Source organism: Oncorhynchus tshawytscha, linkage group LG07 (genome assembly GCF_018296145.1).
Source record: "Oncorhynchus tshawytscha isolate Ot180627B linkage group LG07, Otsh_v2.0, whole genome shotgun sequence".
In the NCBI taxonomy this organism is placed as follows: Eukaryota; Metazoa; Chordata; class Actinopteri; order Salmoniformes; family Salmonidae; genus Oncorhynchus; species Oncorhynchus tshawytscha.
The window spans coordinates 62,557,728-62,578,719 of record NC_056435.1 but is presented as its reverse complement, the minus strand read 5'-3'; the positions used below and the strand labels follow the sequence as shown (position 1 = coordinate 62,578,719).

General features: G+C 41.3%; 1 protein-coding gene across 2 annotated transcripts in view; it reads right to left on the bottom strand.

Moving 5' to 3' along the window:
* Window positions 1-3,367: 3,367 nt before the first annotated feature.
* LOC112255010 (helicase with zinc finger domain 2) overlaps window positions 3,368-20,992 on the bottom strand; it is a 41,554-nt gene continuing 23,929 nt past the window's right edge. Inside the window, exons 6-20 of one of the 2 annotated variants that reach the window (XM_024428034.2) lie at window positions 19,745-20,383; window positions 18,186-18,984; window positions 17,990-18,065; window positions 14,189-17,678; window positions 13,751-13,836; window positions 13,465-13,602; window positions 13,217-13,372; window positions 12,970-13,114; window positions 12,534-12,662; window positions 8,261-8,453; window positions 5,610-5,753; window positions 5,047-5,256; window positions 4,796-4,952; window positions 4,490-4,657; window positions 3,368-4,194 (exon numbers count right to left, since the gene is read on the bottom strand). In XM_024428034.2, coding sequence (XP_024283802.2) covers window positions 4,079-4,194; window positions 4,490-4,657; window positions 4,796-4,952; window positions 5,047-5,256; window positions 5,610-5,753; window positions 8,261-8,453; window positions 12,534-12,662; window positions 12,970-13,114; window positions 13,217-13,372; window positions 13,465-13,602; window positions 13,751-13,836; window positions 14,189-17,678; window positions 17,990-18,065; window positions 18,186-18,984; window positions 19,745-20,383 — 6,646 coding nt within the window. In that variant the 3' untranslated portion in view covers window positions 3,368-4,078. Of the gene's footprint in view, window positions 4,195-4,489; window positions 4,658-4,795; window positions 4,953-5,046; window positions 5,257-5,609; window positions 5,754-6,840; window positions 6,894-8,260; window positions 8,454-12,533; window positions 12,663-12,969; window positions 13,115-13,216; window positions 13,373-13,464; window positions 13,603-13,750; window positions 13,837-14,188; window positions 17,679-17,989; window positions 18,066-18,185; window positions 18,985-19,744; window positions 20,384-20,992 lie in introns of those variants that run through there. The other variant, XR_006083803.1, reaches the window with a different exon arrangement.

Below are 20,992 nucleotides of genomic sequence, written 5' to 3'. Positions count from 1 at the left end.
ATTCAAACATATTGCTTCCACTTCACAAGTTCCCTGGATCTATCTATTTGACTTAGTGCCTTCAGAAAATATTCATACCCCTTGACTTATACCACATTTTGTTCAACATGGATTAAATGTTTTTTTTCTCATCCATATCTTATAAATTTAACTAAGCAAGTCAGTTAAGAACAAATTCTTATTTACAATGACGGATCACCGTGATGACGAAGTGAAAACATGTTTTTAGAAATGTTGGCAAATTTATTGAAAATGAAATAGAAATATCTCTTAATGTGCATAAGTATTCACGCCCAAGTCAAAAATGTTAATCACATTTGGCAGCGATTACAGCTGTCAAATTGGTTGTTTATCGTGGCTAGAAAACCATTTTCAGGCCGTGCCATAGATTTTCAAGCAGGTTTAAGTCAAAACTATAATTTAGCCTCCCCGGCACGTTGACAGTCTTCTTGGCAAGCAACTCCAGTGTAGATTTGGCCCTCGTGTTTTAGGTTATTGTCCTGCTGAAAGGTGAATTCATCTCCCTGTGTCTGGTGGAAAGCAGACAAACAGGTTTTCCTCTAGGATTTTGCCTGTGTTCAGCTCCATTCTCCATTCTGACGATGGGTTTCCTGGATGAACTGTTGAGACACTGCAGTGTTCACCACAGCTGGAGGATGGCTTTGCAAGGAAGTCTGGTTTTATTTATCAGGAAGGGATTCACACACCAGTCATATTATGCTTACATGCAAAACTGGCACAATAATAAAACCATAAAATATAAGAAATCGCTCCAATTTAACCTGTCTTTGTATTCAATGTATCCTCTGAAAAATGTAATTCCTTTTAACCCCCTAGAGTCGATGTCCTCACCCCCCGTGATAATCTAATTATCATAATAAAATAAAATCCTTAAATCTGTCAGTTCAAGCCAGAGATATGTTTTGTGCATTGGATGCGTCTCAATCCACCACATCATCTGCGATGAAAGGTGACAGCTAGAGCAGTGTTTGTCAGACCAAGAGACATTCTGAAAATCGTCTTTAGCGTCTGAATGGTTTGGCCTACAAACTATATATTATGACACCTCTATGGAAATGTGAGACTCTCACAAACTTTTTTTGTGTTATATGTTTTGCCCTGCGAGCCAGTATGTTATTTTACTGGGTTTATACTTTGATGCAGGTTGGACTGAATCAAAACGCAGGTATTTCAGATGTATTTGCAGTATACCTTCATTCACCTTCATATAGGTTAAATAGTAATATTTACTTAAAGGATCACTCAGTAATTGCTACATACATTGCTACATTTTGACTTATAAATGAATATGTACCTATTAATTATTGAAGAATATAACTTATAAATGCCTTCATGAGCTTAGTTTAACTATTATACCCCATCAGATCCCAAATTATAAACTTGATGTACTCCAACGTTGTAAACCAAAGTGAAGGTAAACAAACACTGTACAGCCTCAGAACATGGTTAGAACTTCAATGTTGATATCATGGATGGTCAGTCCATCCATAGCTCTATCTATGAATGTAATAGTAATTACATTTCTCCAGCCTCAGCCCTCAACTTGTTACAGAAACTAAGGCGGGGAGGGGATCTTCCAGCAAGGTAATAATCCCAAAATCAACATTATGAATTGTCATCTCAGTCTCCGAACTTGAATCCAATTGAAAACCTGGGGTTTGAATTGAAGAAGGCAGTCCATAAGTACAGACTAAGGATATCAAGGATCTGGAAAGATTCTGTATGGGGGAATGGTCTAAGAACTCTCCCAATGTGTTCTCCAACCTCGTAAAAGATTTTAGAAAAAGGCTCAGTGGGCCTCCCGAATGGTGCAGCGGTCTCAGGCACTGCATCGCAGTTCTAGCTGCGTCACTACAGACCCTGGTTTGTTCCCAGGCTGTGTCGCAGTCGTCCCGACTGGGAGACCCATGAGGCGGCGCACAATTGGCCCAGCGTCGTCCGAGTTAGGGGAGGTTTTGGCCGGCCGGGTTGTCATTGTCCCATAGCGCCCTAGCGACTCCTGTGGCGGGCCGGGCGCAATGCACGCTGACACGGTTGCCAGGTGTATGGTGTTTCCTCCGACACATTGGTGTGGCTGGCTTCGGGGTTAAGCGAGCATTGTAGAAGCAGTGCAGCTTGGCGGGGTTGTGTTTTGGAGGACACACGGCTGTGGACCTTCTCCTCTTCCGACTCCGTACGGGAGTTGCAGCGATGGGACAAGACTGTATACCAATTGGGGAGAAAAAGGATTTAAAAAAGAGAAGGCTCAGTGTCGTTATCCTCACAAGGGGAGGGTGCTAGACAAGTATTGAAATCAGGGGTGCCAATCATTTTGACACCTATCCTTTTGAGATTTGGTTTTATTACTTATTAAACAAAATATCTTTTTCTGAGTAATTGTATTAGTTTAAAATAATATAATTTCCCAATTTTTTCTTGCATACAATAAATAGCTCAGTATTTGTATTGTTTGAAATAAATAGTATTTTATGATCATCTTTATCAATGGTGCCAATAATTCTGAACCTGACTGTATGTCAGAGGGGATAGAATGTGTTTTGACAGGAAATGCCATGTCAATTGTGTAGCTGTAAAATCAGATGATCTGACCAAATGACTTCCAGAGAAATGAAACTAGGACAGGAAAGAGTTGAAATGAAAAACCTGAGCAGTGGGCAATATTATTTATCACATATGATTTTATAAATGACTCGTAATAAGACGAAGCAATTAGCCTACTAAAATGTTTATCTGACTACATAAAGATCATTAAAATATACATGCAAGCATTCGGCAATGAGTTGATGTTGACTAGCAAGAATTGGTCTGATAATTGTCTATATTAAAGACAGATATTTAATTAAAATTACAAAGCATACTTCTAGGCATATAGATCCTAAGGTTAACTGAGAAGACAAAGCATGAACAAAGACATTTTTAAAAGGCCAGAGGCCTAAAAGCCTAGGAAATGAGAATAGATCATACAACCTTCCTCCATGGACTGGATAGAGGATAAGAGAGAACAAAGGCAATTTAATTCCATTTATAACATCTGAATGTGTACCCTTCCTACCCAAAACCAACCACCATTAACCAATCAAAACAATACCAAGTTTACAGTAACCTAAACACACCCAGGCCCAATCTCTACAGGGTGTCACAGCATTTAAAGGCTTGTGTGAGGGATGAAACCAATGTAAATAAGACAGAATTCCTGAGAGGAAGTGTGATTAGTCTGTCAGTCAGTGATTCTTTGATATGGATATAATAAATGTATATAAGGTTAGTTTTAGACATGGCAAACAATATTCAGGTAAAGTCCTGTGAACAGAAAAAAAACTGCTTTATCACAAAAAGAACAAAGCCATTTTTATGATCAGCTATTATTTTATTAAATGATTTAGATCAAAAAGAATCCAATCTTTACCATACTACGTCTAATATAATCTATATCTAGTCTACACATTGGAATACACCTACAGCAGTCAGACTAGGATTAACTAATGCATAGTTCTTTTACTATGAAACCTATTTTATAGTCCCAGATTTAAGCTTCATTTGGGAAAATACGATAATTTATAAATGGAATGTGATACCTTGAAAAATTTGACCAAAAAGGTCTGCAGTAAAAAACAGTGTAGAAGAACACAGTTGAAATTAAATTGTAAAATACAAATAGTAAAAGAGAATACAGCCATACGAATGTACAGTTGATTTAAAAATGTACACTATCGAGTACAGTTGATTTTAAAGATCACAGTATTTGATTCAACAAAAATATAAAACATTTCTCAAAAAATATAATTTGAACTTCAATGTAAATAATTGCAGAATAACATCTCACAGTTTAAACACCAAAACCAGACATTAAGAGCATAGGTAGTAATTAAAAAAGGAGACCATTGAATGACATTGAAAGGTCACATTAAAAATGACAGTGAGTGCAGTATTTAACTCATTTGACTCAACATTGAAACTGAAGCAACTTCATAAATGTATCCTGAAAAAGTGATTTTTACTGTTCATTGTGCACCGAACCGGTGCCGAGACGTCGCTCAATGTAGACAGTGCTTACAGGCTATTTTGCTACTTTGCGCACAGAGACCTTTTTAGCTTCTGTGACAAAGTTCCTTGCCGTATAATGTTTGAGGAGTTGTCTCCAAGCGCCACTGCGGCTCAACAACTCCTGGTTACCTTTGAGAAGGGAAGAAAATAAATGAGTACAATGACACTGTAATGTCAGTGTTTACCAACCCTGGTCCTCCAGTACCCCCCAATAGTACTCATCTTTATTGTAAGCACACCTGATTCAACTTGTCAACTAATCATCAAGCCCTCAATTAGTTGAATGAGGTGTGTTTGTCCAGGGCTACAATGAAAAGGTGTTCTGTTGGGGGTACTGGAGGACCAGGGTTGGGAAACATTGGTTTAGATCATACTCGTTCCAGTGATCTTTAAAATGTATCCCTTGAGGAAACATCTCTCTCACCGATAATGCACAGTCCCTCTTTGGCCCTGGTAATGCCCACGTTTATCTGGTTGGGGTCACGAACAAAGCCCACATGTTTGGACAGCCAGGCCCAGTCCGGCTCTGTCTCGATTTCCTTGCTGGGTAAGGAGCGCACAGTGGACAGGATGACATAGCGCCATTCACTTCCTGCATGGGAGACGAAGCAGCGTTGGTTATACCTAGGGCTAACCTCACCAGTTCAAAGTTCAAAAGGACAGCGGGGGACAACCATAGAATCACAATCAAGATGGAACTGAAGGTAAAGCAAGAAAGTAAAACGATCACCTTGACTTTTTGTGATGGTGGTGACCGTGATTTCGTCCAGTTTCATTTTTCTCAGTTTTTTCTTAATTTCGGCCACCTGGGCATTGTAGGGAGATAGGATCGCCATACTCTGTTGTTTTACTTTGGATTCTGTCACCAGCTGCTCGGCGAGCCGAACCTGTATAAACAAAAAGTTCATTTTGGAATCTCGGTGTACCAGTGGCATGGCAAGATTTGAGTGTTGGAGTTGAGAAAACCAAGAGGTTCCTTACCACTATGTCTCTCTCCTCCATATTTGCTTTGGAGTTTTCATTTCCTTTTTCTGTGCTCACAACCAGGCTGACCTCTTCTCCACTGACGTTGCCGAAAACAATGTGCGTCTGCTTGCCGTCAACCTGAAGGACACTATTTGGGCGATCCACGTCAGTCTTCAGTTTGCCTTCATAATACTCCTCTGATGGGAACTTGCATATATCTTCATGCTACAAAAAGATAGAAGTATTTGTATTTTCTCATTGGATATCAATCCATCTCTATCCGTATCTGTATAGTCAAAGGCACTGTAGCATTTTACCCTTGATCAACAATCATGAGATTTTATGATGTGAATTAAGAGTACCATTTTGAATGAATTCATGAAAGACTAAATATGACCCCCCTCTTAAATCAAATCACATTTCATTGGTCACATACACAAATTTAGCAGATGTTATTGCGGGTGTAGCGAAATGCTTGTGTTCCAAGCTCCAACAGTGCAGTAGTATCTAACAATTCACCACAATACACAAATCTAAAAGTAAAAGAATGTCATTAATAACTATGAAGACGATATTACCATTCTGTACTGGGTATCCAGCATCACTGTCTGGGACCGGCGTTCAAAGTAGCGCTCAAACAGAGACTTTGACATCCCCAACTTCCTCACAAGTTCATTCTTGATGATGGGACGTAGTTGTTTGTGGTCACCAAGCAACACAATCTTGGAAGTGGAAAGAGGTTATGTCGCCATCAATCCTCGTGTCTTGCAAAAACGATGACTTTACATTGGCCTTGGCATGCAGTTGATAAAACAGGGTTGCTGTTAAAGCTTAGTTTAAAATAAGATCTACTTTATTAGTCCATATGAGATGGAATTTTGTCTTCTGCCTTTTTTCCAACCGATCTGATATACATATACACTGAGAGTACAAAATATTAAGAACACCTTCCTAATATTGAGTTGCACCCCACCTTTGCCCTTAGAACAGCCTCAATTTGTCAGGGCATGGACTCTACAAGGTGTCAAAAGTGTTCCACAGAGATGCTGGCCCATGTTTACTCCAGTGCTTCCCACAGTTGTGTCAAATTGTCTAGATGTCCTTTAGGTGATGAACCATTCTTGATACACACAGAAAACTGTTAAGCTAAAAAAAAAAAAAAAAACAGTGTTGCAGTTCTTGACTCAAACCTTTGCGACTGGCACCTACTACCATACCCGTTCAAAGGCACTTAAATATTTAGTCTTGCCCAGTCACCCTCTGAATGGCACACATACACCATCCATGTCTCAATTGTCTCGAGGCTTAAAAATCCTTCTTTAACCCGTCTCCTCCACTTCATCTACATCTAAGTGGATTTAACAGGTGACATCAATAAGGGATCATGGCTTTCACCTGGACTCACCTGGTCAGTCTTTGTCATGGAAAGAGCAGGTATTCTTAATGTTTTGTCCACTCAGTTTACACACACACACACACACATTAGGTTTGAGAAGCTGGAGCAGAGAGCAGCTGCAGTGCAGTGCCCAGTGAGCAGATAAGGGGGTTAAATTCCTTGCTCAAGGGAACATAGGGAGTAGGTAGCACCTGAGAAATTGATGCCAGCAACCCTCCAGTTGGGTTTACACTAGAATCTATAGCCACAGTCAAAATGTGCTTTTTGGTCTTTATTTAAGGTTAGGCATAAGGTTAGCAGTGTGATTCTATAACAATGCACTGTTTCCATGTCCAAAATCAAGGGTTAGACAACATGCCCCAAAATTTTTTTTTTTTTTTTACCGAACATTTTTACACAAATGAAAATCTTACTGAGGAGCCCCACTGGGATGAACATTGTATGGCCCAGGCCTAAACAGTTGCTGCTGGATTGAACACCAATGGAAGACAAAGTCATTCTACTACATAATGAACAAGCAGCATCACAAACATAGGCCTATAAATGTTTTACCTTTATTTTAAACATGTACACACCATTCTATAAGAAAAGGTAACTGAATATTTATGGTATATATTTAAGCAATTGGCCATATAAAAAAAAAACAGAGGTGTCTTATTGCTATTATAAACAGGTTACCAATGATATTAGAACAGTAAACAAGTAGTTTTGTGTCATACCGTTGGTACACTATATATACACAAGAGTATGTGGACACCCCTTCAAATGAGTGGATTAGGCTATTTCAGCCGCACCTGTTGCTTACCGGTGTATAAAATCGAGCACATCGCCATGCAATCTCCATAGACAAACATTGGCAGTAGAATAGCCTTACTGAAGAGCTAAGTGACTTTCAACGTGGCAACGTCACAGGATGCCACCTTTCCAACAAGTCAGTTCATAAAATGTATACCATGCTAGAGCTGCCCCGGTCAACTGTAAGTGCTCTTATTGTGAAGTGGAACCGTCTAGAAGCAACAGCGGCTCAGATGCGAAGTGGTAGGCCACAAGCTCGCAGAACGGGACCATAGAGTGCTGAAGTGAGTAAATGTCGTCAGACCTTAGTTGCAACATTCACTATCGAGTTCCAAACTGCCTCAGGAAGCAATGTCAGCACAATAACTGTTAGTCGGGAGCTTTGTGAAATATGTTTACATGGCCGAGCAGTCGAACACAAGCCTAAGATCAAATCAAATTCTATTGGTCACATACACATATTTAGCAGATGTTATTGTGGGTGTTGCGCAATGCCAACCATTGGCTGGAGTGGTGTAAAGCTCGCCGCCATTGGACTCTGGAGCAGTGGAAACACGTTCTCTGGAGTGATGAGTCACACATGAATTTGGGTTTGGCGGATGCCTGGAGAACTGTCTGCCCCAATGCATAGTGCCAACTGTAAAGTTTGGTGGAGGAGGAATAATGGTCTGGGGTTGTTGTTCATGGTTTGGGCTAGGCCCCTCAGTTCCAGACTGAAGGCTTTTATAGCAGCAAAGGGTGGACCAACTTATTAATGCCCATGATTTTGGAATGAGATGTTTGACAAGCAGGTGTCCACATTATTTTGGTCATGTAGTGTATATTGTCTCTCATAAACTGGGTGGTTCGAGACATGAATGCTGATTGGCTGAAAGCTGTATACCACGGGTAAGACAAAGCATAGATTTTTACTGTTCTAATTACGTTGGTAACCAGTTTATAATAGCAACAAGGTACCTCGGAGGTTTGTGCTATACGGCCATATACCACACCTCCTCGGGCCTTATTGCTGAATTATATTACCTTATATTAACTTACCTTTTCTGGTTTGTTGCTGACCAATGGGATGAGGGCCTGAGGTTCCGTTGCCATAGCACATTCATCAATAAGGATCTGGCGTGCACTGACTGTTTTAATCAGGTTAGGGGTGGAGGCTGCTGTGCAGGTGCACAGAATGACATCGTGTCTCTGCAGCTCATACACACGAGCTTTATTCAGAAGCTTTTTGTAGCTAAAAGAAAAACAAAAAAACAATGTATATACAGTGCATTCGTAAAGTATTCAGACTTCTTGACTTTTTTCACACTTTGTTACGTTACAGCATTATTCTTAAATGTATTCAATTGTTTTCCCCCTCATCAATCTACACACAACACCCCACGGACTACAGGAAGAAATCCAGCCCAGTCACGGACCAGGATGTCTTGCTCCCAGGCAGACTAAATAACTTTTTTGCCCGCTTTGAGGACAATACAGTGCCACTGACACGGCCTGCAATGAAAACATGCGGTCTCTCCTTCACTGCAGCCGAGGTGAGTAAGACATGTAAACGTGTTAACCCTCGCAAGGCTGCAGGCCCAGACGGCATCCCCAGCCGCGCCCTCGGAGCATGCGCAGACCAGCTGGCCGGTGTGTTTACGGACATATTCAATCAATCCCTATACCAGTCTGCTGTTCCCACATGCTTCAAGAGGGCCACCATTGTTCCTGTTCCCAAGAAAGCTAAGGTAACTGAGCTAAACGACTACCGCCCCGTAGCACTCACTTCCGTCATCATGAAGTGCTTTGAGAGACTAGTCAAGGACCATATCACCTCCACCCTACCTGACACCCTAGACCCACTCCAATTTGCTTACCGCCCAAATAGGTCCACAGACGATGCAATCTCAACCACACTGCACACTGCCCTAACCCATCTGGACAAGAGGAATACCTATGTGAGAATGCTGTTCATCGACTACAGCTCGGCATTCAACATCATAGTACCCTCCAAGCTCGTCATCAAGCTCGAGACCCTGGGTCTCGACCCCGCCCTGTGCAACTGGGTACAAAGCCGACTTCCTGACGGGCCGCCCCCAGGTGGTGAGGGTAGGCAACAACATCTCCTCCCCGCTGATCCTCAACACTGGGGCCCCACAAGGGTGCGTTCTGAGCCCTCTCCTGTACTCCCTGTTCACCCACGACTGCGTGGCCACGCACGCCTCCAACTCAATCATCAAGTTTGCGGACGACACAACAGTGGTAGGCTTGATTACCAACAACGACGAGACGGCCTACAGGGAGGAGGTGAGGGCCCTTGGAGTGTGGTGTCAGGAAAATAACCTCACACTCAATGTCAACAAAACTAAGGAGATGATTGTGGACTTCAGGAAACAGCAGAGGGAACACCCCCCTATCCATATCGATGGAACAGTAGTGGAGAGGGTAGCAAGTTTTAAGTTCCTCGGCATACACATCACAGACAAACTGAATTGGTCCACTCACACAGACAGCATCGTGAAGAAGGCGCAGCAGCGCCTCTTCAACCTCAGGAGGCTGAAGAAATTCGGCTTGTCAACAAAAGCACTCACAAACTTCTACAGATGCACAATCGAGAGCATCCTGGCGGGCTGTATCACCGCCTGGTACGGCAACTGCTCCGCCCTCAACCGTAAGGCTCTCCAGAGGGTAGTGAGGTCTGCACAACGCATGACCGGGGGCAAACTACCTGCCCTCCAGGACACCTACACCACCCGATGTTACAGGAAGGCCATAAAGATCATCAAGGACATCAACCACCCAAGCCACTGCCTGTTCACCCCGCTATCATCCAGAAGGCGAGGTCAGTACAGGTGGATCAAAGCTGGGACCGAGAGACTTAAAAACAGCTTCTATCTCAAGGCCATCAGACTGTTAAACAGCCACCACTAACATTGAGTGGCTGCTGCCAACACACTGACACTGACACTGACTCAACTCCAGCCACTTTAATAATGGGAATTGATGGGAAATGATGTAAATATATCACTAGCCACTTTAAACAATGCTACCTTATATAATGTTTACATACCCTACATTATTCATCTCATATGCATACGTATATACTGTACTCTATATCATCGACTGCATCCTTATGTAATACATGTATCACTAGCCACTTTAACTATGCCACTTTGTTTACATACTCATCTCATATGTATATACTGTACTCGATATCAGCTACTGTATCTTGCCTATGCTGCTCTGTACCATCACTCATTCATATATCCTTATGTACATATTCTTTATCCCCTTACACTGTGTATAAGACAGTAGTTTTGGAATTGTTAGTTAGATTACTTGTTGGTTATTACTGCATTGTCGGAACTAGAAGCACAAGCATTTCGCTACACTCGCATTAACATCTGCTAACCATGTGTATGTGACAAATAAAATTTGATTTGATTTGATTTTGATTTAATGACGAAGCAAAAACAGTTTTTAGAAATGTTTGCTAATTTATAAAAAACTGATATCACGTTTACATAAGAATTCAGACCCTTTACTCAGTACTTAGTTGAAGCACCTTTGGCCTAGAGCATTCTTGGGTATGACGCTACAAGCTTGGCACACCTGTATCTGTGGAGTTTCTCCCAATCTTCTCTGCAGATCCTGTCAAGCTCTGTCAGGTTGGATGGGGAGCGTTGCTGCACAGCTATTTTCAGGTCTCTCCAGAGATGTTAGATTGGGTTCATGTCCGGGCTCTGGCTGGGCCGCTCAAGGACATTCAGAGACTTGTCCCGCAACCACTCCTGCGTTGTCTTGGCTGTGTGCTTAGGGTCATTGTCATGTTGTTTTTTCCCCCCCTACTATGTTATTGACTTGTTTATTGTTTACTCCATGTGTAACTCTGTGTTGTTGTCTGTTCACACTGCTATGCTTTATCTTGGCCAGGTCGCAGTTGCAAATGAGAACTTGTTCTCAACCAGCCTACCTTGTTAAATAAAGGTGAAATAAAAAATAAAATGTTGGAAGGTGAACCTTTGCCCCAGTCTGAGGTGCTGAGCTCTCTGGGGATCTCAAGGATCTCTTTGTACTTTGCTCCGTTCATCTTTCCCTCGATCTTGACTAGTCTCCCAGTCCGTCACTGAAACACATCCCCGCAGCAGAATGTTCCACCACCGTGCTTTATTGTAGTTATGGTGCCTGGTTTCCTCCAGATGTGACGCTGGGCATTCAGGCCAAAGAGTTCATTCTGGGTTTCATCAGACCATATGGTCATGGTCTGTGATTCCTTTAGGTGCCTTTCAGCAAACTACAAGCGGCCCTTTTACTGAAGAGTGGCTTCCGCCTTGCCACTCTATCATAAAGGCCTGATTAGTGGAGTTCTGCAGAGATGGTTGTCCTGGAAGGTTCTCCCATCCCGACAGAGGAACTCTGGAGCTCTATCAGAGTGACCATCGGGTTCTTGTTCACCTCCCTGACCAAGTCCCTTCTCCCCCGATTCCTCCGTTTGGCAGGGCGGCCAGCTATAGGGAGAGACTTGGTGATTCCAAACTTCTTCCGTTTAAGAATGGAGGCCACTGTGTTCTTGGGGACCTCCAATGCTGCAGAAATGTTTTGGTACCCTTCCCCAGATCTGTGCCTCGACACAATCCTGTCTCGGAGCTCTACGGACAGTTCCTTCGACCTCATCGTTTTGTTTTTGCTCTGACATGCACTGTCAACTGTGGAACCTTATTTAGACTGCTGTGTGCCTTACCAAATCATGCCCAATCAATTGAATTTACTACAGGTGGACTCCAATCAAGTTGTAGAAACATCTCAAGGATGATCAATGGAAACAGGATGCACCTGAGCTCAATTTCAAGTCTCATAACAAAAGGTCTGAATAGTTATGTAAATATATTAATAAATAAAAAATATTTTTTTTACAGTTGCTAAAAATAAAAAATAAACAGTTTTCACTTTTTCATTATGGGGTATTTATTGTGTGTAGATTGATGAGGGGAAAAAACAATTAACATTATTTTTCCGAATAAGGCTGTAACGTAACAAAATGTGGAAAAAGTAATGGTGTCTGAATACTTTCCGAATGCACTGACTAATTTATTAGACTAATTCTATCAGGTTTCAAAGAAATTAGAATGTACTGTATTTTACAAGGGAATACTGTTGTACATATTACCAATTCTATCAGATGTAGGTTATAAGAATGTACTGTACATTACAAGAGAATACATTTTACCTACATAATACATATGACCAATTCTATCAGATGTAGGTTTCACAGAAAATTCAATAAGAATGTACTGTATATTACAAGGGAATACTGTAATACATCTTTACTCACTCCTCAACTTCTTCATCTGTCAGCTCCTCTCCCTCCTCTCTGGCTAGGTTTATTCTGCGATCAAACTCTTGTATTTCCCGGGAATGCGGATTTTGTTCTTCCCGTATGCGATGATGCAAGGTAATAGCTCTGAAAATGGTACATAGTGTGAGATCCAAATTCATTAACAATTGCAGGAAACATTTGATAAAAAACATGTTGACACCGGTCAGACAAATGATGAAGCCAGCACTACGACCAGGTTATCAAAGACAAGTGAGATGGTTTCCCTGAAAAAGTGGCAAAAAAAACATTTAATTTGTTTTAATAAAAAACATGTAAACAATTTCATTTTTTTTCTCAGTTGAGTCGATATTGGAAAATGACCCGAAACAACTAAAAAGCTGAATGACTTTTTACAGTGCACAACTGCAGAGTGATTTCATGTGTTTTATACCTGAGTTTTGGCTTGGACCGCTCTTGGCGAAGTGACCTGGGAGACAGCTGAAGGATACTGCCTGGGTATGGGTACTCCAGCATCTCCATTTGTCGGCTGTACAACCTGAGGGGCTTCAGCTTGTCTCCAAACCTCAACAGGTACTCTACAGAATGTTCACAATTCATAGAATGATAGAATGTTCCCTGTGAGTGTATTATACATCATTTTGTAATGACAATTTAAATGTATGCATTAAGAAACTTGCCAGCAACCACATCGACAGACTTGTTGGAAGGACCACAGTAGAGAATAACTTCTTTCTTGTCCTTGTCCTTGGGATCTTCAAATATCCTGGGGTTGTGGGAGTTTAGCACATGGTACCAGTACACAATGTACACTCCTACAACGGTCTTTCCAGTCCCTATGAAACAGGTGTGGTTTTTATTCCAGTAAACATAGCAAAGAGCCATATAACAGCTTCATGTACTCTGGTAGTACAATTTAATAATTTACCAGGTGGTCCTTGTATGAGTGTAAAGTTGTTATTCAGAGCTTTCTCCACTGCATCATATTGACTCTTATTCAGCTCTGGGAGACGTTCTGGTGCCTTTTCTCTCATGAGTAGGTGTCGTGGTACAACAGATTGCGAAGCTACAATCCCCAAAAAGACAACAAAACAATACTTTCAAACATATAGTTTAACAATGACATTGTGAACTGTAAACCTCCTAAGATGTAAAATGGGATTACTTGAGACATTTTTTGTTGTTGTCTATTTATGTTATTGTCCAGCACTTACCTCCTTTTGGAATAGGATGTCCTAGGGCTATTTTCTGCACAAGCTCATTTGCATGCACAACATTGTTCACAGCCATTTCTTTACGTCTAGATAGTAGAAAATGTTAAACACCATTAATTATAATATACTGAATTAATATAGGAACATTATGCCCATCCAATACAAATATGGGATAGTACTTTTACATTAGGACCTTATTTTAAACAGAATGCAACGTTGGTAACAATGTATTTCATGGTGCAGAAATGACCAGGTATTTTCTAAAACATTACATGTTTAAATGGTAATTACATTTTAAGCAACATTTTGTTGACTTAGTTTTAAATAAGTACCGGAACTGTAATATAAAGTGTTACTGAAATGTCTATACATTTGAAATGACAATTGATAAATTCATGGCTCTCTCTTCTTTCTCTTACTAATTAATGTAATACTTACACGTCTGGTAGAAGCTTTGGGATTATCTCAACTGTATATGTTGTCTTTCTCTGGGAGACACAGTCTGGAATGGTATCCATTGGCAAATGGTTGATGTAGAAGTGCACTTTTCTGGCTTGATTTGGAGAGTTCTTCTTTGGTTCGTCGAACTTGGTTGTAACACCATGGGCCACCCATGTGTAGTTTTGAGGGTCAACTACTTCATCTGATTGGTCAGGGGTTGAGGCCAGTTTCAACCCTCTTTTTCGGATACACAGTAAGCACTTGTTAAGGTTGCATTCAATGGCCCATTCTTTAATGTATTCGAGAGGAAGGTTAAAACTTCCTTCTCGTTTGCTCCCTTGCAAGTTCAGCTCCAGGTCCTCAATGATTATGATGTCACTTTCATCCACAGCATTGGCTGCAGACTCCATCTCACAAAGTGGTTTCCAGATCCTCACATACTCTTCAGCGTTTCTATATTCACTCTTGGATGGACGGTCTGCACATTTGGAGAAGCATGTGATAGGGCTGTGGGCATGGTCTACACACACCTCAAATGTTGGTTTGATGCACACCAACTGAAGAGTGGGTGTCCAATAACCTCGCTTTCTTTCAGATGTAATTTGGACCGGAAGTGTGTCTCCTGGCTTCAACTGGAGAGTAAGATCAACATAGTGCTCCATTTCAATTTTTTCATCTTGTCCATGTGCAGTTCTATGAGAGTCATTCCCAGTGTCAAGCAAATCCATTGTGGTATGTTTTGGCACACTCTTCAAATGTTCCATTTGCTTTGTTGTGGCGCTTAGTATGAGAGATCTTGCTATCTTCCATTTTTCCTGGTCAATTGCATCAACAATGTCTCGCCAAGTCTTTTGTGAAAGCTCGGTGCATGCAGAAGAATTTTGCACCCTTTTTAGCTCTTGGTGAGTTTTGGCAGTGTCAACTGAGTACACTCGTCTTCTCCATGTTAGAGTCATGTGATTCTCGTTTGAGTCGTACAGTGGTTGATCCTCCAGTTGCAAATCTCTGTACATAACAGGCAAACTGTCTGGAAATGAGTGACTGTCAAATGGAAATGACAGCTTGAAACTGTCTCCTACCTCAACACCAACAACAAATGCTATCTTCAAAACATTTTGTTTCTTCACGTCTATGGCAAAGGAAATCATCTCAGCCCTCCTTTCATACTCATTGGCCTTCTTGTATCTTTCTTCATTCTTCTGACCCAGAATGTCAATGTCTTGTGGCGAATATTGGACTGGAGTGCCGCTTAGAATTGAATGCAAAAGCCTTTGCAGGATAACATCCATGTAGCGACGTATGGGCGAGGATGCTTGTGTATAGGACTTCAGATGCAAGGAATAGTGCCCAACAGTTGCCTTAGGGGATGAATTGGAACGGATGACATACGCTTTGCCAAGACACTTCCTAAACTTATATATCACTGGAAGGAGCTGGGGATAGATGTCATCTGTAGCTATCAGATCGATCATTCTGTCAGTGTCAACTTCCCCGTTCCCAGCAGCTGATAGGATCTCATTCCACACTGATGTTAGCACGGGGAAGCTTTTGCTCTCCAAGACCTCTTGGTCATGGTCGTGGTCAAGGTTGTGCCTTAGGTGTGAGGACAGTGATATGATGTCTTTGCACTGCGCTTTCAAGTCTTTGACCATTTTAGGGTCAGGTCTTGCTTGACATCGGAGAGGAGTGCAGTGCATGGTTTCTTTTGCGTTGCTCAAAAATTCAGACACAGAATTGTTGAACAGTACACTAAGCTCCTCAATCATCTGATGGGATCTCCTCTTCCCCGGCATCTGGTGATCATCCAGTCGTTTATAGTTCCAATCCTTGCCCAGCCTGGCCTTTCTTTGGACTTTGGCAAAACGATATGCCACAGCAACACAGTCTTCTACAGTATCAAACTTGGCCTCTTCTCTTGAATGCTTACTGATGATGTCCTCCGCCTCTTCATAAGAGAACTTTCTATCAGAATTGATCTGAGAAAGATTGAAGTTCTTGTCAATGATTTTGTCTGTTGCCTTGTCTACTTGTACCACTAATGAAATCACCATACGATCTTGACCAGGCAGGAGACTCAAGTGGTTGAGGCTAAATGGTTTTGGGAACATGTAAACTGGTTCTTCAGGACTGTAATATGTAGCACCCTGTTTTTGTGCACAATCATCCAACGAATCACCAATCTTCACGAAACTTGCCACATCTGCTATGTGGACTCCAACCTCGTAGTAGCTGTCCTTGTCAATGACACTAATTGCATCATCCAAGTCTTGGGACTTCTTTGGGTCAACAGTGAAAGTAGTCAACCTTCGGAGGTCCTCTCTGTTACCAATGTGGGTGTCTTCCCAGGAACACACTTCATCTAAAACATGTCTGGGAGGCGATGGTTCGACTTGAAATTCTGCGTCCAAAATCTTTAAGCCCAGTTCCAAAGATAATCCTATGGGAACAATATCTATCACGTTCCCTAACGGAAAGGGATAGATTTCATTGCTTTCTTTTTTCGTTTTCCAGTCAAAGACCTCCACCACAAAGACATGATTGCGTTTGATGTCTTCATCAAGGTGTTGACGTTTGACAATCTCCCATTCTCCGTCATCGTGCTTCCATATTGTAATAAAATTGCGACTCTTCTTATTGACCAAGGTGCAAATTTTGGTAGTGTTCTTATTGAGGGGTACCATTATCTTTCTGAGATGTTGATATTCAGACGTTTTGCGTTTATGGTAATCTTCATCTTCGAGGGTACAAACAAACACACGAGAGGATGCAGCTGCCTTGATGGTGCCTATCACCTTTCCCTGTGAATGGCCCTCACGATGAAATTCTTCTACCACCACTTCGTCACCAGCGAAGGACTTGCCGAGGTTAGCTCTACCTTTGATGATAATGTGCTTAGTTGGGTTGTCAAATGGTATGATATAACCTGCGTTATATTTCTCCATGACCAATTCACCTTGCTTGTACACATTTGGCTGCTCTCTCAACAACCGCAACAACTCAACTCTTTCATCTTTGGTACTATCGTATGTTCTTTTTTGGTCTACATTTTTCGATTCCGATTTGTCTCCATCAGATGAATTGTAGATTGCCATGTTTTGCTCCTCTTGCAGCTGTTGGAGAATCGCATCCACGTTGTTCCCTGTGCCGAACATAACTGACTGAGCGCTGGTCTCATCCAGGTCTTCTGACCGTTGGAATCTTGACATTTCCTTGATATCACTATCAATTATGTCTCGTGTAAGGTGTTTCGGTTCAGCACTTCCCTTTGTTATACACTGTTCAATGTAGTTCCTCCAGATTCTTGAGCACTTTCCAAAGTAGCAGAGAGCAGCAGCATCTCCAACCACAACAACCTGGGATTGAGCCCTAGTCATTGCCGTGTTCAGCACGCGAGCATCGTTGAAAAACTCCACACAATGTGAGTCAGAAGGGTGAATGCTGTCACGGGTTTGAACGGCTGTCAATACTATTGCTCTAAACTGTTTGCCTGTCAAGAAATAATGAAAAAATTGTATGGTTAAGGACTCATTATTTTGACAGATAAAAAGGTTTCTATACAAAGATCAAAATTACATACCAGTAGTTAAATCTACAAAATAGTGTTATTTAATGAACATGTCTAGGAAACAATAACAAATTATTGGAACCAATGTTTGCAATTGAATCAAATCATATAACATTTTATTGGTCGCATACACATATTTGGCAGACGTTAGTGCGGGTGTAGCGAAATGCTTATGTCCCTACAATACAGTAACTCCAAAAGTGTAGTAATATCTAACATCTAATGATAAATACCTTGAACATTGGCAATATTTTCCACAGTCACTCGACTCAGGGATATTTTCCGAAGCTCTTTCCTGATCATTGGAACCTACGAAAAAAGACAAACGATGACACAAAAAAGTCAAATTTTTTGGGGTGTTCCCCTATTTACTCAAGAAATTGATTAGATTTCCGAAACTAAGTTCAAATGACAAATAACCATTTTTACCTGGCATCCTTCAGAGAGAACACAGACTGAGCGTTGATCCTTATTCCCCCATGCGGGTGGCCAATCTCTGAGTAGATTTTGCACTATTTTAACCACGCATGTAACCTCTTCAAGATTAAACCACGACATGGATGTGTTGTCCAAGTGAGATTCTCCTCTGACATGGTGGAACCTCAGGGGGTGGCAGTTCGGATGAGCTGGGACATTACCTACAGCCTTGATGGCATCAGACTTGCCAACATAGAAGTTAGTGGACACGAATTCTACTATCTCTTTGGTGGAGCGATAGTTCTCGTTGAAAATGATTCTGCTTTTCAAAGCTGCACTACTGTCTTGGGCTTGATAGTAGTGGAACAGACGGTTCAGCAAGGTGTGATTGGAGCGTTGGTCATCGTCCACTGAAAAGAGCTTTGGTCCCATCTGCATGTGATCTCCAGCTAGAACCACTCGAGTTACTGGCCCAGCCAGACCAAGGGCCATCAGAGCTTCACATTCAAGCATCTGGGACGCTTCGTCAATCAGGATGTGGGTGAAGTAGCCGCCAGGGAGCTTCAGGTCCTGGAAGTGCCTTGCCATTGCAGTAGTTGTGATGACTATTCGATGGCAATCTAAATCACATTTGGCAGGAGGTAGGAAAAACTGTCCGTTTTCTGATAGAAGGCAGTACTTCTGTGTGATCTCATCTGTGGCACTCACTGGAACCCCTAGTTTATTTGCTTTTATCCTCACTGGCTTCATCTCAGGGTGTCCAGAGTTAATGTATGAGTGGAAGTGGTCTTTGACATACAAATCTGCAGAGCTGACAAGAGAGAGTTTAGTCGTGCTTAACTTTTAACAGTGATTGTCCTTAAACCCAGAACTGAAAATTGCTTGCCCTATTTTTTTAAATGAAATTGATGCTTTACCAAGTAATTAATAAGCAGGTACACTGTAACTACGAGTGGAATTCAAATATGTATTAACATTGGGATTAATACATGACATACAGATGTGCCATCTTAATTTGATCATTCTGTTGTCGCAGAAAATGCCAATTTAAGAGTATATACAGTTTGTAATTTCCACTTTAACATTTCAGACTTGATTTGTCCTAATGAAAAATGTATCAACAAAATGTCAATTTATTATAATCCACATAATTCAAATTTCCTGTTGCTGCAGGATTATTAACCACAGTGTATTTTCACAATTTGTTAAATAATACTTAAATGTCAGTGTATACTGTAACTGTCAAACTGATATGAGGCTTACACAATACAAATGATTGATGGACCCACTCATAATAGTGCAACAGCCTCACTGTGTTCTTTTAAGTAATCATTACAAAGATGTCAAATAAACTTCCTTTGTTACTAATCTAATGTTTACAAAAAGCTCGCATAAGTAGGAATACTTGCACAAACAAGTTTTTACCAGTCTTAAGCACTATGCATTATGTAAAAATGAGTATCTGTGCCAGTCAATGAATTGCATTAGGTAAGACTGAAAATACATGAAGGGACTAGAAAGTTGAACTCGGTGTAAGTGAATTGGGGTCAATAGAACATTGGGGTCATTACCTGTTTGTAAGAGTGCAGATCAGTACTCTGGTGTGAGGCTGCCGTACCAGCTCTTTGGCTGCTGTAGCGAGCGTGAAGGTTTTCCCAGTTCCAAACGGTCCATAAATGAGGAGGGGGGCCACACTTTCTCTTCCATCGGAGTCCCCTATGATGAAATCAATGGCTGCCTGCTGCTTTGCATTGAGTTTGGGGTATTGTATTTTGTTAACAGGGACACTGCAGTTCCTGAAGTCTGGTAACACTCTCTCTGTGTCTGGAAGGAGATCTATGGCTTTGTGCATCTCACAAAACCTCAGACGATTCAGCTGGAACTGAACTTCCATTTCACATGTTTCATTGTTTTGGAGCTTCAGGTCAGAGCAGCATCTTTTAGACAGCTGCAAGTGTATTTTATACTCACTGGTGGCGTCTCTGAGAATGATGGCTTCGTAGACCTTGTGACTTTGATTATCTGAAGATACTGGTGCTATGAGAGCTGATTGGATGCCTCGTCTCAGCATCAAACCCTCTGGGGTGTCTGGGGTGAGATTATAAGGAACTGAGACAGCACAGAATAGTTCCCCCAGAGGAGCTATCTTCATCCCGAACAGAGGGTTGTCTAGGGTGGCCGACAAGGTGATGGTCCCTCGAACATTGAGTCTAAAACACAAAATAAAATGGAGGGACTGAGGTTGTTGTCCATTTAATCGAAGATAATTTATAATAGGGTCGTTCCCCCAATTCGTTGTCTTTTGAGATGTGTAACTTGGTGAGAAGAAAAACGTTTGATTTCACATAAATCTAACATTCTGTCATAAAGAGCACACATTCAACCTAATAAAACATACATTTTCCCATCTCAAGAGGTTAAATAATTAGAATATATACTATAGTATAAGTGCCAAATAAAGTCACAAGGTTGACTGTAACCGGGTTGACGATTTAATCTTAAATCAGCCATAAATCCCTTGTGAAAGAGGAAATGGAAGCTTGTCTGCAACAGGGAGGGGCAATTGAATGCAAGCTTCACCAAAACAAATGTATTGTTGAAAAAATGTGTAGCCTACCTATCTATAGGTAACAGGGTTGGAGTGTTATGCGTGATCCACTCAGTTTTCTAACACAAAACACCAGAAAATGGCCAAATAGAGTAGAACCAGCTCACCTGCTTTTACACTATGATTTGACTATTACATGTTCAATAAAATAAAAGGTATTTAAAAATAGTCTCACCATATTAAAACGAGAGTTCAGTTCATGTAACAGGGT